Genomic DNA, 15,335 nt, shown 5'->3' on the forward strand with positions numbered 1-15,335 from the left:
AATTGAGAAGGAACTCTGCTTGAACCCCAAGGTTGGTTGCCTAGGCAAGGGATCAGTATTGACCCTGAAGAACCAACAGTTGATTTCCTTAGTATATAAGACATATCCACATTTTGATGCATTCTAAGTTATTGTTCAGTTTGAGACGTATCTAAGGGTTAGCTATGTTGGCTATATTATTATTTTTCTCTTCTGTATCTTATAGACCATACACACTTAGGAAAAAAAATTTATATGTAAACGTGCAAATCTTTAGAAGGTGGGCTTCAGCATTATAATAAAAATACCTTGGTCTAATCTCTGAAATTGCATAACTATACTAGAAGTGAGCCTCTGACACTTGGCCCATAAAGGAGCAGTCCTACAGCCGTGCAAGATTTTAATTTTGAGCACCATTGGGCATTTATTTTGTTGGCTTGGATGCCATCTAGTGGCTGTGATGTTACTTTAATGCACAAGGAGAACAAAGAGATAATAAGTACGTCTTCATGAAGTGTTCCTTTGTCCTGCTTCTTGTTCTGTTTGTTACAGTGCTTTAATTCTGCTGCCTAGTTTGATGCTGTACTTGCAAGAGCTTATGATTTGGGAAAAACGTATGTGGCTGCGGAATCTCTTTTTGTACGTTAAGGGTTTTCCCCACTCTTTCCCCAAGATGCAAAATAATTTCTAAAAGTTTTCAAGAAATCCTTCATATGGAATATGAAATATTAAGTTCTAAATCCTGTAGTTATAGTAAGATGTGTTTATAAGAACACATTAGGACCTGCATTAAGTCCACTGATACATAAAAGACCTAATTCAATTTAGATGCCACAGTTACTGTATCAAAATATTGGAGAAACAAAGCACATTTTCTTTTGGATCAATGATATTACAAGAAAGGTAAGGGAAGATACTATTGGCTAAAAAATTAACACAGCAGCATAGTCTTGCATGATTTAATTAAAGGTTTTATGCACAATTGCTCTTCACTTTTATTCTTTCAATTCATTTGAAATGCTGGAGGTCCTCGGACCCTGTTGATTCACAGGATAATTATCTGCAAAGTGAACAGTACAGGAAGATCTGGCAAGCAACACACTGAGACTTAATAATGGGCTGGATCTTTGAAAATTGTGGAGAAAAACATTCCATAAAAAATCCTGGTGAACCCCAGTGATAGTTGGCTAGATGCTCAAAATGTCGCTGATTGTTCCATTCCAAGCCCACCTTCCTTCTGGTCATGTGATCTGCAATAGAGCATAACCACTATCCCCGTGGTTTCCACTGTATATCAGAGATGCAACAGATTAATATACTCGATCAGATAGAAGAGAATATAGAGGCCTCCTGTAGCCAATTCTGATAAAAAGGTTGGAAAGAATCCCAGAAGCCATGATCTGCATTTTATCTCTCCTTTTTTTTAATTTAAAATTGTATTGATAGAGATCAGGGGTTTTATAAATATTTGTGAATGACATATTACAAGTTGTGTATGCTAATTATGGGACCATATGTTTTCTAGTAGCACACACTGTTGCTGTCTCTCTTAAGAATATAGGGCAATGTATACCAAAATCACCGGAAGCTAAGGCTTCTGTGAGACACTTGTTCCATCTTCCAAAAGGGAGATTAACCAGGGGCTTTGTTTTAAATGCCTGGAAGCTGCTACTGCTTTTCCCTACTCTTCTCTAGGTTGCAAAAGTCATTCTTCAGACTATTGATTATGGTTTATTTTGCTAATCTGAATTTCTTTGTACAAAAAGCTTGAGGGTTCTTTGTACAAAAAGCTTGAGGGTTTTTTGTACAAAAAGCTTGAGGGTTTTTTGTAGATTTTGGAGCACTGAAGGTCTTTTTTATATCCATAATAATGTAAGATTTGAGCATAATATATTTGGAATGCCCTCAATAATACTATTTTTCTGTCTCTCTTTCTCTTATAGAGCCTACAGTGAGAACTTTTACTCCATTTTATTTCCTAGTAGAACCAGTGGACACTCTGTCAGTTAGAGCTTCTTCCGTTATACTGAACTGTTCAGCATATTGTGAATCACCTCCAAAAATCGAATGGAGAAAGGATGGGACTTTCTTGAACTTGGTATCAGATGACCGCCGGCAATTGCTACCAGATGGATCTTTGTTAATCAACAGCATTGTCCATTCCAAGCACAATAAACCTGATGAAGGTCATTACCAGTGTGTGGCAACCGTGGAGAGTCTTGGCACCATCGTAAGCAGGACAGCTAAGCTTACAGTTGCAGGTGAAAACCTTATTTGGATAGCTATTGCTTACATTTTCCAAGTCTGAGGTTAATGTTTCCGCAGAAATAAATACATATTGTGTATTGCAGGAGAAATAGGTTGAGAAGGCAGTCTCCAAAAAAGTAATATCTATTTTAAAAGGGGGCAGTCTTCGGAGACCACTTCTTACTTCGAAGCGTTACAGCAGTATTTCTCAACCTTGGGAACTTTATGTTGTGTGGACATCAACTCCCAGAATTCCCCAGCCAGCATGGAGAATGGCTGACTGGGGAATTCTGGGAGTTGAAGTCAACATATCTAGTTGTCATGGTTGAAAAACACTGCTTTAGAGGGTTAAATTTAGGGCAAGTGTTAGTGATAATCTTAGATTTATAGTAAATTGTGTGTGGGGGGGTGCCTCCTAGTCTTAAAATCAAGTCCAATTTACATGGTGTCTCAACTTACAACTACTACAACTTATAGGCAAAATTGTGGGCTCGATTGTAGTCATAAATCGAGGATTAGGTCCTGTTTGTATTATATATCACTTTGCCTTATTCATATTCAGGTTAGTTACAAATACACATTAAATAGCTAAAAAACCTAATATGTGATTCCTGATTCCACCATTTCCTCCCCACTCTATGGAGGTCATTTCCTGATTATTATTATTTTTAATATTAAAGTGAAATAGAGAACAATGAACGGTTGGGTGGGCATTGTCTCAGACTTTTCCACATGAAGCAGATATAGTGTTTTTCCTCCTTGGGGGTTTTTCCTGCCTGCTATCATTACAGAATGCCTTGTGTTTGAGTGTACTTCACAGCCCTTTCCCAACCCCCACTGGTAAAATAATACTTTGTTACTGACAAGATGGAATTATGGTCTCCAGTCCTTCTGATAGCCGAGATTCTCATTTAATTTGGGAGATGATCTGTCTCATAAGATCATTGTTACTGCACTTTGATTTGTTGAGGCTGTCAGGAAAGTCCAGAGCCTACTTTTCTTTAGTAGAGAATGAAAGTAATGAACCTTCATTTTACTACTTTCCTCATTACTTTGTGGGCTTTGATATCTTCCAGTCAAACAAACATTTCTCAGTCAAATAATTGGGGAGTTTTAGAAGCTGCTAATTTATCAGCTTCAGGTTAAACAGTCAGAATATGTTTTAATTGAATCTATTGCTTCTCAGCAAATTTGTGCAGCCAAAATTATTTTTATAGTACATTAAACATCTTGAAAGAGTGATTAACCATGGACTGGTTTAAGGCATTAAAATTTTTCCATCTAGGTGAATTGTTACTTTGATCACCATTTGCCATTATGTTGTTTGATTTCTCATGATTTAGAACAGAGTATAGCGTTAGTGTAGTTGGTTTCACAATCTGCCAGATGTTTAGACTAGATTTGACATTTTTATCCACCTATCAAATCCTTTCCAGCAACCTGGGATAGGTAGATGTTGTTGAGATGTTGTTGTTGGGTGGTGTTAAAGGTCTCATCACAAGATGTAAGCTGTTGCAAGGTAAAACTGCTTTTTCCTGTTGATTGATGGTAATTTTATCAATGCTGATGGGGCTCCAGATGTTTTGGGATTTGCATCCAAGGTGCTCATGACTATTGATACTACCTTTGCTTTCTTTTGCCACAGTCTTCCTACCTCAGGTTGTTGTATTTTGTGATTTTCTTTTCTATTCTGCTGCCTCCAGGTACTGTCAGATTTCTTTCTTTCTTTCTTTCTTTCTTTCTTTCTTTCTTTCTTTCTTTCTTTCTTTCTTTCTTTCTTTCTTTCTTTCTTTCTTTCTTTCTTTCTTTCTTTCCTTCCTTCCTTCCTTCCTTCCTTCCTTCCTTCCTTCCTTCCTTCCTTCCTTTCTTTCCTATCAACAGTTGTTTATTGGGAGTATTCTGTGGCAGCTGCTTGTCTGTTTGAATTCTAAAGTTCCAAAGTACTTTAGCTTCTTCATTTTCTATGGTTGTCTCTTTTTTGTGGCCAACTTCTTGCTTGCAGACAAATGGTATTTCTTGCACATCTTCCAATGCACCATTGTTTGTTACGCTGCTGCTTGTAATCTGTCCGTGTGATCTTCCTGCAGCAATTAAGTAGGTGGTCCACTCTTTCCTTCTTTGCAGAGGGCAACATTTGCTGTCTGTTGCTGTTTTCTCAATGTTGACTTTGTATACATTTGTTCTTATGCAGCCAGAATTAAGCCTCTCTGTCTCTTTCCTTAACTTTCTAAGTTTTCGTGGGTACTTATATGTATGGTATTCAGCTTTGTTCGGGTATTTTCCCACGTCATTGTAGTTGTGCTTTTAAAGCTGTAGCAATGTTTCGGCAGAATCTCATCTGCCATCATCAGGCTTCTGTATTGTGTTCGTCCAGACTCACAACACACCATGCATGTAAATATTGAATTTTTTATTTAAAAAAAGAGAGCAACTTTTACCCAAAATCAGTCAGAGCAAGCAGGCAGATTGAGTTGCTTACAGAATCACAGATTCATTCAGAGATCTATCTATCTGCCATTGGTTAGCTCAGTCTGTCACAAAAAATTTGCTTGCAAGCAAACTCCTAAAATTAACCCACAACACACCATGTATGTAAATATTGAATTTTTTTTATAAAAAAAGCAATTTTTACCCCAAATCAGGCAAAGCAGGCAGATTGAGTTGCTCACAGAATCATTCAGTGATCTATCTATCTGCCATCGGCTAGCTCAGTCTCTCAAATTTGCTTGCTGAGAGTCTGCACTGAATTTGCTTGCAAGCAAACCTTCAGTCCTAAGGGAAGCAGAGCTGAAGATCTAAAGACTAGCTAGAAAGCAAGAAATCCAACCATTTCCTGCTTCCTAGCTAATCTAAATCTCCCAGCATAGCAGAACAGATGATGGTCGGAAAAAGGAAAAATAGCAATTTTAGCAGGCAAGTTTGCCCGGTAAGGAGTGAGTGGGCGGGGAGGGTTCCTGCCGGCCATGTGGGCGGCGCAGTCTTGTGTTTCTGTGCAGCTTGGATTAATTGCTTTGGGGAGGTGCTCTGGGGGTGAGATTTTTCTGTGGCCCACCAAAATTTTCTCAAGGCCCACCAGTGGGCCGGGGGCCACCAGTTGGCGACCGCTGTTCTAGACCACTCATCTATATGTTCGTATTTTTATAACACCAGAAGTAATAGGTGTGGTATGTTATAATAAGCTTTCCCTGGGATACTACTGTAATAATTATGGGATGGCAGCTATGCAGAGTCTATATTTTATGCTGTTGCTGTTTATGGATTCACTAGTGGAATAAGTACTTGTGTTGTAAATACTTGTGTTATTTTTGTCCTTTTGAATCAGTGTTGTCTCCTGACTACTTCCTGTTCTAGCCTCTGCAATTTTCTTGACAGGATTTTGGGGAAATGTTTGCCACTGCTTGCTTCCCAGGGCTGAAGAGAGTGTGACTGGCCCCAGGCCATTCTTTTATATTTTATCACGGCTTTTCTTTTTATGTTTTTTCTTTTTAGTTCATTAATTTTTTAGCTGTGCATAAACTGTTCATCTGACATGCTACTTCCTCCCATCTGATTTTAAACTGTGGTTCCAATTAGGCTCTAATTTAATTAAATATGTGACATGGAACAGTTTCTACTCTCTCCTTATTGGTTGTGGCATTCAAAAGTAAGTTCTCAAACTAGAATCTATAATAAGGACTTGCATACCCACTGTTCACAAGACACGTGGATAATGAATTTATGAATCTTTTAATGCGTAAAAGAATGCTAGCTTAAAATACTATCAGCCTGTCTCAGGGCAAAATAAAAGCTATAGGAATGTGCTTGCATTGTTTGCTTATTTGTTTGGTTTTTTTTTCTCATTTTTGTTGTCATTAGGGCTTCCAAGATTCATTACTCAGCCAGAGTCGGCATCTGTTCATAGAGGAAACCCCATAGTTCTTAACTGTGAAGTTAATGCTGACCTCGCACCGTTCGTCAGGTGGGAGCTGGATCATCAGCCCCTCTTTCTGGACGATCGTGTCCTCAAGTTGCCAAGCGGAACTTTAATTGTCAGCAATGCTACAGATGAAGACGCTGGAACTTACTGTTGTGTTATCGAAATTGGGGGGCCTCCCAAATACAGCGATGAAGCAGAGATCAAAGTCCTTCCAGGTACAGGCACCGGTGCCGAGGTTTTCCCTCTTCTGGTTCTTTCTTGCGCATCACGAGTAAGGTTGTTCCGTGGGTATCAGAAATTCTAAACTTGGAATTCAAACTTGCTAGTTTGAAATGGATGCTTCTCTGCGACCTTTAAAAGTCCTTCTAAAAGTCTATTCTAAAGCAAGGGTGTCCAATCTTGGCACCTTTTAAGTTGGCTGAGGAATAAAGTTGCCAAGGTTGGGCACCTCCGTTCTATCTGTTTCAGTTTTTTGCCAGGGGGTTTCTTGAATATTAACAAAACAAGTGTAGTTTTAGACACTATGGCAAGATAAGGCTGGTATCTATGCCAATTTCAATCACATTTCTCTAATCTTAATTTGCTGTTAAATGTTTTATTAGAAGCAAGTGAAAAACCAGTTAGAATATTATATTACCATCCCTTTTCATTTAATTTAACCTGCTATTTCCTGATACTATTTGCAGAATCCAACCTTTCTTCAGGTTTGCTCTTCCTGAAACAGCCCTTTTCCCTTACCAAAGTGACCGGGCAGAGTGCAGTTTTACCATGTGTTGCTTCAGGCATTCCTGTCCCTCCAATCCGATGGACACGAAAAGAAGAAGAGCTTGTTACTGAAAAGTGAGTTTTTAATTCTGATATTCCATGTGGAAGTCACAGAAATTGTTGCTCTTGGGAGACAGCTGGTTAGCAGACAGAGCCATCAACTATTGTCCTATATCGTGGAAACTGCTAAAAAGAGGAACCTAACAAAAATGTCGATGAAGGGCGGGTCAAATTTGTGTCTGTGTTAAGAAAGCATTGAAGTGGTAACAGGAGGGCCTTCTTGTTTAAAAATGGGTGATGCTAGACTAGGAAAGGGCACAGCTGCTTTAGGAAGCAACTGTCAGGTCCTGGATGAATGGACATGTTAGAGCCAAAGGTGACTTGTATGTATACGAATATGTATCATTTGCCATAAGAAATCTCTTAATATAACTTGGTATTTATTTCACATTCTGTCACAATGCCTTGTTGAGCTTATAGGTCTGTCTATCCAGCTTTCCAATCTCTAAGCCATACAGTATTTATGACACAACTACATATACTTTGGAAATATCCCCCCCCCCGCCCTCTCTTAGTATTCAAGCTCTTATATGTTATTATAAGCTCAGTGCTTTTTAGCTTTGTTCATTGGAGCTTTTGTTTTAATTATTGTCTTTGTGTCAATTATTAATTCTTCAAACATTCCTAAGCCTTGGATAGTTGCTATGGCAATGTTGACTTGTATCACCTGTAATAATTAGTGCAGCAGATTTTCAACCAGAATATTTTCAGTTGAATTTAAGAACTAACATGTTTTGAGAGTTAGGATGTTAAAAATATTCTGGCTTCCAAAGAATGTTGTAAATATATTTGAATATTAGTAGCTCAGGTTGGTAGTTGGGTTGTTGGTTTGAGCTCCGAGCTTGGCGATTTGGTTACCTGTACAGACAAGCAAAATTCAAAGCACTCTGATGATGACTCCTCAAATGGTGATGAAACCTTTGCCACCAAATTGCCAAGCTTGGAGCTCAAACCAACAGCCCAATGTTGTAAATGTTTGCATTTTTTTAAAAAAACTGAATCCCTCATAATCGTTTTTTAAAAAACCATGAATCCCTCAAAAAATCACTCCAGCGATGATGTGTCTTCTTTTATACAGTTCTCACAAATTTCTGTTCCTGTCTGGGGGAACTCTGAAGATAAATGATATCACCGAAGATGATTCAGGAACATATACTTGCATCGCAGATAATGGGAATGAAACTATAGAAGCCCGAGCTGATCTTACTGTGCAGGGTACATATATCTATATACATAAGCATATATGCTCTTTTTTTAAAAAAAAAGAAAAATAAGTGCTAATATAGCTGAGGCAGTTGAATTATTTAAAAAATCAATTGTTTTGTTCAGGAGCAAAAGAAATGTAGTTATGATTATCGATCCCAGGTATTGGGAGAGCAGTGGGACTGAAGCAAGAGTATTATCATAGCTTAGAAGTAGAATAATAGATCCTCTGCAAATTCAATTTATAACATTTCTATACAGAGTTGGGAAAGAGCTCAGCTTAAACCACTGGAAAGCTTCCGCCTTGAAAACGATGCTAGGCAGACAGGTAAACAGATGGCCCGAGGTGGATAAAGGTGCTTCATTTATTACTTTGCAAATACAAAGCTGACATTAGTGCCTTGTGGCTTGAAGATAACAAGAACTTTTCTCTCCCAAGAGTGTGCTATATTCTTCAATAGAGACACACATTATTTTTATGGTAATGTAGATTATCTGCATAAATGTGCCAAAGACTCTGTAGTACCTCTGCAAGTGGATAATATTATTCACATGTATACGTAGTACAAGTCAGTCCTGACTTCTGATGTCTGCGTCGACTTTTCTTGGCAACAAGTTTTGAAGTGGCTTGCCATTGCTTCCTTCTTAGAGATAAAAGGGGATTGCTTGCCCAGAGTCACCCAGCTGGGTTTGCGCCTAAGCCAGGACTAAAACTCCCAGTCTCCTGGTGTTTGGCCTGGTGCCTACACCAAACTGGCTCTCAAACAACTTTCGACCTCTGTAAATTTCCAACTTTCAATTTTAGGGTTCTGTATTAAAAGACACATTAAGGAAGAGGAAATTGATCTGATCTCACGTACCAGATTTCCCCTGTATAAATGATCAGAAGGTAGTTTTCTCTTTTATCACTGTAATTCAGGAAGTAACGTGGAGACAGATAGATGAAGACAAGGTTATAAGTTCACTTTTCAGCTGGGAATGTCAGCCTCCGTATTTAGCACTGCAGGAGATTCCTGAAAATGGTATGACGTAAATTACATTGGTTTTTGAGCTTCCTGGCCTGTCAATGTCAAACATTATTGTTAACAAAATTCTATCAAGTGGAATTTCTCTTTGTTCTTTTCAAATGAAGATTTAAAATGAACATTTGAAAAACGTAAATGAACTGGTAGCACCCCTAATTACTCCTGCAGCCAGAGTATATAGGTTGATTTAAATAATAACTCAGTGCTAAAAAAAATGGGGTTGAATTCCATATTTGTGTGTGAATTTAGAAAGTTGCTATTGCTCTCATTCATTAAATAAAATAAAATAAAATAAAAGCCTTAATATCACATGTAGGTGGTTCCTCTGCCTTTTTGTTTGACACCTGGGAAATCTTGGAGCTTCTAGTAGCAGAATTATTTTCAAAAGCATCCTTGTTATATTATAAATTGTTCTGGACTTTAAAAGAGCTACTAGATGGAAATATTGACAAATACATTCCCAAAGTAACACTGTTCATCAACAGTCTTCTTCTTTGTTTTAATTCTTTACAGACATTTAGAAATAATGAATTGCTTTGTTTCTACTTTTATGAAGAAGCATTACGAAACTTAAAACCAAGATATTAGTGAATGAATCTTTGTGAAAAATTGCTTTTTCAGTTAAGAGCTTCCCATCAAATCCTGTGAGACCAAAATATATCCCCGAGTAGTTGATATGTATATACATAAAGTATCTCTGATAGTGATAGTGATACCCAAGAGAATTGTATTTGATAGCTTTTAGATTTCAACTAAGATTTCTTAAAAACTTATTTATAATGTATTAACAAAGCTTTATGCCAGCTGCTGATTTATGATAGCTCGCCACTTTTAGAAGATTATCTCTGCTACACTGGCAACAGTGTATTTGCTTTCCCATTTTTAAATTCTGCAACAGTGGGAAATTTTATGTTTCTCTTTTGGCACTTATCTGAAATTATTGGTCTTATAATTAAAATTAAAATTCATGGTAATGGGGCTTTTAGAGACTAAAGGCAGGTGTACATTACCGTGTACAGTTTCAACAATACAATTATAAGCATTCATGGTTAGAATATATTTCAGATCTATTTATTTGAATCAGTTCTGGTGTTGCTGACTAAAACATCACCGATGTGGCTTACTTATTTCATACAAAACAAAATTATTCCCTTTGCCACTCAGAAAAGGTCATTTGTGGGTGAAGTTTGAGCATGTGCCTGAACTTAGACACTCAGAATTGTATTACAGTCATTAAAACAGGACATTTGATCTTGATCTGCTGACTGATATTAAAAAATATAGCTGAAAGCTTTAACTGGGATTTCAATATGAAAATAAGCTGTAAAGCTCATCTTTGCTTCTCATAAGTTTTTTGTTTAAAGAATAATTTGGTAATTTAAAAAAAAAACTGTCTAAATTTGCCACAAGTTAACCTTTGTAAAATTGTATAGCTTAATTATTTGTTCTTTACCATGGATGGAAGGCATCTTAGAATAAAGTTAGATATCTTTGAAATATAAATGAAAAGATATTGTCCGATCAAGCCATTTTCTGTTTGATCAATAATTAGTCATTGACCTTTCTCACTTTGAAGTGCCTCCCACGTTTCTGAAGCAGCCTGCTAATATTTATGCACACGAATCCATGGATATTGTATTTGAATGCGACGTGAGCGGAAAGCCAACTCCAACGGTCAAGTGGGTAAAGAACGGAGATGTGGTCATCCCTAGTGACTACTTTAAAATTGTAGTAAGTACATCTTTAATAAGACATTTGGACTGGTTTAATGCTTATGCAAGCTCATGCTTACGGGAATGCCCAATAGCTTGGAATCACTAGTATGTTTCCCTAGAAAGTGTAAATATAAAAATCTTTCCCTTCAAATAACCCAGTCACAACAGTTTGCACCTAGAGAGAGTTGGAAGAGCTTTTGGGGTTGCAGGACTGTTTCTTATCATTAAACTGGAAATATTTCCAGTTATACAGTTGATATGAACTGCATCCTAGAGCTAAGACATGAAAAAATGTACCAATTCAGTTTTATACTACTTAGCAAAGAATCCTTCCATTCATGTTTTATTGGAAGGTATCGGGAGTAGGATTCTAAGGAGAAAATTTATTCCCTATTGGTCCCCTCGTTATAGCCAAGCTTAAAATCCCAATGGCAGTGAACTGTAGAAAAGAAAAGCCAACAACTAAAAGTATATAACAGCAAAACTGGAGAAAAGAAAAGGCCAACCAATCTGTAGGTTGCGTATAGCAACTGCTTCAGCCAGAAACGGAGACGGAAGACCGGCATGTTGGAGGATACGGACTAAATTGCTCTGTGTAGGTAGCATAGGAAAGAATGCAATCAGGTTGTTACTGCTGAAACAAGACATGGTGTTTCAGTTCAGGTGCTTTATGGACATTGAACGAAAAGGGAACGCTGTCTTGCCCTTTGTCCTTTCCTGGCCTTGCTGATAGGGCAGAACCGCTAGAGGTTGAAACACCAAAGGGAGATGATCATAAAGCAGCAGGAATTCTTTGCAGATTGGGCAATACGCAAATGGCAGAAGTAAATAAATAATGAAGGACTTATTAAATTACTTCTGTCAGCATTGAACGGTGATAAATAAGGGGGATGTAAAAAAAATAAGATGTAAAAAACAAACAAAGAATAAAATAAGGACAAGTCTGAATGATAAGGATAGAAAGAGAGTTGTGAATATATAACACACACACACACACACACACACACACATATTTTTATAGTTTTTATTTTCAAAATCCTGAACAGTGACTAGAAGATGTTATAGTGAATGCTGTGCATCTTTGTTTTTGTTTTTTTAAAGAATGAGCACAACCTACAAGTTTTGGGTTTGGTGAAATCAGACGAAGGCTTTTATCAGTGTATTGCGGAAAATGATGTGGGAAATATACAGTCTGGAGCCCAGCTGATAATACTGGATCATGGTAAGAAAGTAGAGTCATACATTGTTAAAATATAGGGCAGAATATCGAGCTATATTTTCCTCCCCATGGGGCACTGCTCACTCGTGGTTAGATTGTTCCTCCCTATAATTTTTGTTTTTTTTCCCCGTTCAGTCGTGCCCAATTCTCAGATACTGCTTGGACAGTCCACTCCAGTTTTCTTGATAAGGTTTTTCAGAAGTGGTTTGCCATTGCCTCTTTCCTAGGGCTGAGAGAAAGTGACTGGCCCAGGATTACCCAGCTGCCATTATGCTTAAGGCGGGACTGGAACTCATGGTCTTGGCCTACAATTAACACATGCCTTTTTAGCATTCTATTCTTATAAATACTTTTAAAGTTAATACTCTATCCTATCAATATGAAATTGATACATTATTTCTTCTTGATGAGCTGTTTATCCATAGGCTTAGAAGAAAAGTTGAAATCTTACTTAATGCTGTCGGTTTAAGGAAATCCATTGGTAATGTGTTTTTATAATCGGGGTAGTATTCCATTCTTGAAACTACTTACAAGATAACCCTGAGGCTAAGTTTGTTGGAAAAGCTGCAGGGATCTGATATGAACCACATTATGATTTAGCATGATATGTGAAGCCTGAGTGTTCAGAATTGATTTTGATGCTATATTTCTGAAGATTTCACAGTTCTCAAAAAGATAAATCCGTGTGTGACAGCTGGATTTTAATGGCATAATTGTGTGCTGTTCTTTTTTCCAAGTTCTAATAGAACATGTTAGGGTGGTTCCTCATTGGATTTTAACCTCTTAAGTGAAAGACTTGAGCATGTATGTATGTTTTATTACTGGACATGTGCAAAATATTTTTCTGCCTTATCTTCCTATTACACTAACAATTGATTTTACTATCTTATCTAAAATACAGCATCACTTTTGGTTGGACTGGCAGGAAATGTTGCTTTTCCTTTTTAATGTTCTTTGTTGATATATTGATGGTGACACACCTTTTTATTATTTGGGCATGATAGTAAAGAATAAAATGACTTCCTTTAAAACAAAACATTTCCCAAATACGGGAGGGTTGTTTTTATTGCACTTTTATGATTTCCTTTAAAAGTTTGCACTGGAAAAAAAAGATTAAAGAAAACATCCCAGTGAAAATAACTACAGTAGAGCTAGGGAGCTCAACAGATATACTTTTAATAACTTCAAAGATCAGGAAAAAAATCAACTACCCAACGTTTTAAATAATTAAAATATCTTCATATTGTCTGCACCATTCAAGAATTACAATTACAACATATGGAGTTGGAAAGTCTGTGTTACAGTTGATCAGTACAAATTTGCAGTTTGAAACTGTAAGGCTTGGCAATTTCCATAAACTTCCCATTGCTTTATAGCCAAGTTTTCTATATGCCACGAAAATGCCTCCTTGATATAGTATTTCAACTTCTCTCCAGTAATATTCAGTATAAGTGTTACTATTTATCTCTTTAATTTTTCCATCTTTTGTTTTTCCCCCTTTCAATTCTCTCTCCCTTTCTCCTCCCCTCCCTTGTTCTATAATTCATCTTTTATTCATCATTATGCCAAACCATTTTATAAAATCTCCACATCTGTCAAGGCATTTGAGTTGCCTCTGAAATTTATTCCAACGCATAAATAATACTGTATCAATTAATGACTGCCTCCAGTTAATATTGAAAAATGACACTGCTTAAAGAAGATAAAAGAAAAGATAACTTAAAGGCTTTTTTTTGTTAATATGTAAAGGATCCTGTTCTAATTATTGTTCTTCAGTATGATTGTATAAGGCAGAATAGCGTTGGCCAGTGTTGGGGAACAAAATAACAATTCTGTTTTAGAATGGATGATCATGCTCTGCAATTTAGTTATAATGACTTTACTAATGAGTTTTTACTAGATTTAATGAAGAGAGATGTAATATGCAATTTTCAAGTTTTTTTTAAATTGAATATTCTTCTTTGTTCAGAGCAATTAATTAAAATATAATTGTTTCATTAAAAAAAAATACAATTTTAAATTACCATGACCATTTTAGTATAACAGTTCATATAGTGGTATTTGAGATCAGTAAAAAGAATATGTCCCAAATGAAAAAATACATAATTTAGCAATATTTTAAGAAGTTTTACTGTGCTACTTTACCTTGAATGTTTTGCCTTTCTGTCCTAGTTCCGCTAAGGACAAATGTTATAATCCTCCATGCATTTGACTCCAGATTTGAACAGATGGTTTTCTAAAAAATTAACTGTTACCCCATAACCAGACTTAATTTTCGGAAACGAATGTTTTAATGATGAAATGATTCTTTATATGTAATTTTCATCCTCCCCTTCCTTCTCACTTCCATTATAATGGAGATTTTTTTGATTGCTTCTCCAATAGTGATATGTCTCCTTGATATTCCCCATTAGTTTTCAGTAGTTACCTTTTTGCCTGCATGCCAACCTTCAGTTTAATGGCCTTTTTTGTGTGTTCGTTTTGTTTTGTTTTCCATCGTGGTTTTGTTTATTTCTTTTTTTGGTTTTTTTTTATGTTTTCTCCTTAAATCGTCGTGATGTTTGCCCTTCATATTCCCCAATGTTTGCACATGACAAGATGTTGCCATCCCAACATTACCTCCCACTTCACTGACCAGTGCCACTACTGACCATCTAGCACCAGCTACAACTGGACCTTTGCCTTCTGCCCCTCGAGATGTGGTGGCGTCTCTTGTATCTACTCGCTTCATCAAGCTAACATGGAGGACCCCTGCGTCTGACCCACAGGGAGACAATCTTACCTACTCAGTGTTCTACACCAAGGAGTTGAGTAACAGGTGTGCTTCTTTAATTATTGCTAAACTGTGAACATTTAGAAGTATTGACCCATAACTGAAAAATAAGACTTGGGCTGATAGGCGAAGCATCACAGCCTCTCCTTTTAGTATGCACTATAGACCGAAGTTTAATCATTAAAACAAGCAGAACTAGTTATTTAGTTTAGATGATTTCACAAAATTGTTCCAGACTTTCGTGATGCTTAAAACTTCAAGCTATGCCAAAGACATGGAGCATGAATGGAAGATGCCATCAGACTCCACTGGTTCAAAGATTGCATAAATACTTCCAGTCCTGAGTCTCGTATGCTGTCCATGCTTATACAATAATTACTTGCTTCATTTTTTTCTATTCATCTTTTTGGTGCCATTTCTTCTAACAGTCTGG

At 36.9% G+C, this 15,335-nt stretch overlaps 1 protein-coding gene across 8 annotated transcripts in view; it reads left to right on the forward strand.

Annotated features, from left to right (window-relative positions):
- Positions 1-15,335, forward strand: part of NEO1 (neogenin 1) — a 61,425-nt gene that overhangs the window by 25,916 nt on the left and 20,174 nt on the right. For 4 of the 8 annotated variants that reach the window (XM_026709869.2, XM_087941541.1, XM_087941540.1 and 1 more), the window contains exons 2-8: positions 1,923-2,240; positions 6,082-6,357; positions 6,829-6,982; positions 8,046-8,182; positions 10,772-10,926; positions 12,012-12,132; positions 14,728-14,947. In XM_026709869.2, the coding sequence (XP_026565654.1) occupies positions 1,923-2,240; positions 6,082-6,357; positions 6,829-6,982; positions 8,046-8,182; positions 10,772-10,926; positions 12,012-12,132; positions 14,728-14,947 (1,381 nt within the window). The remainder of the gene's footprint in view (positions 1-1,922; positions 2,241-6,081; positions 6,358-6,828; positions 6,983-8,045; positions 8,183-10,771; positions 10,927-12,011; positions 12,133-14,727; positions 14,948-15,335) is intronic. The other 4 variants (XM_087941543.1, XM_087941544.1, XM_087941545.1 and 1 more) reach the window with 1 other exon arrangement.

The sequence above is a fragment of the Pseudonaja textilis genome, chromosome 13, assembly GCF_049901715.1.
Source record: "Pseudonaja textilis isolate UNSWEBS1 chromosome 13, rPseTex1.2, whole genome shotgun sequence".
Taxonomy (NCBI): Eukaryota; Metazoa; Chordata; class Lepidosauria; order Squamata; family Elapidae; genus Pseudonaja; species Pseudonaja textilis.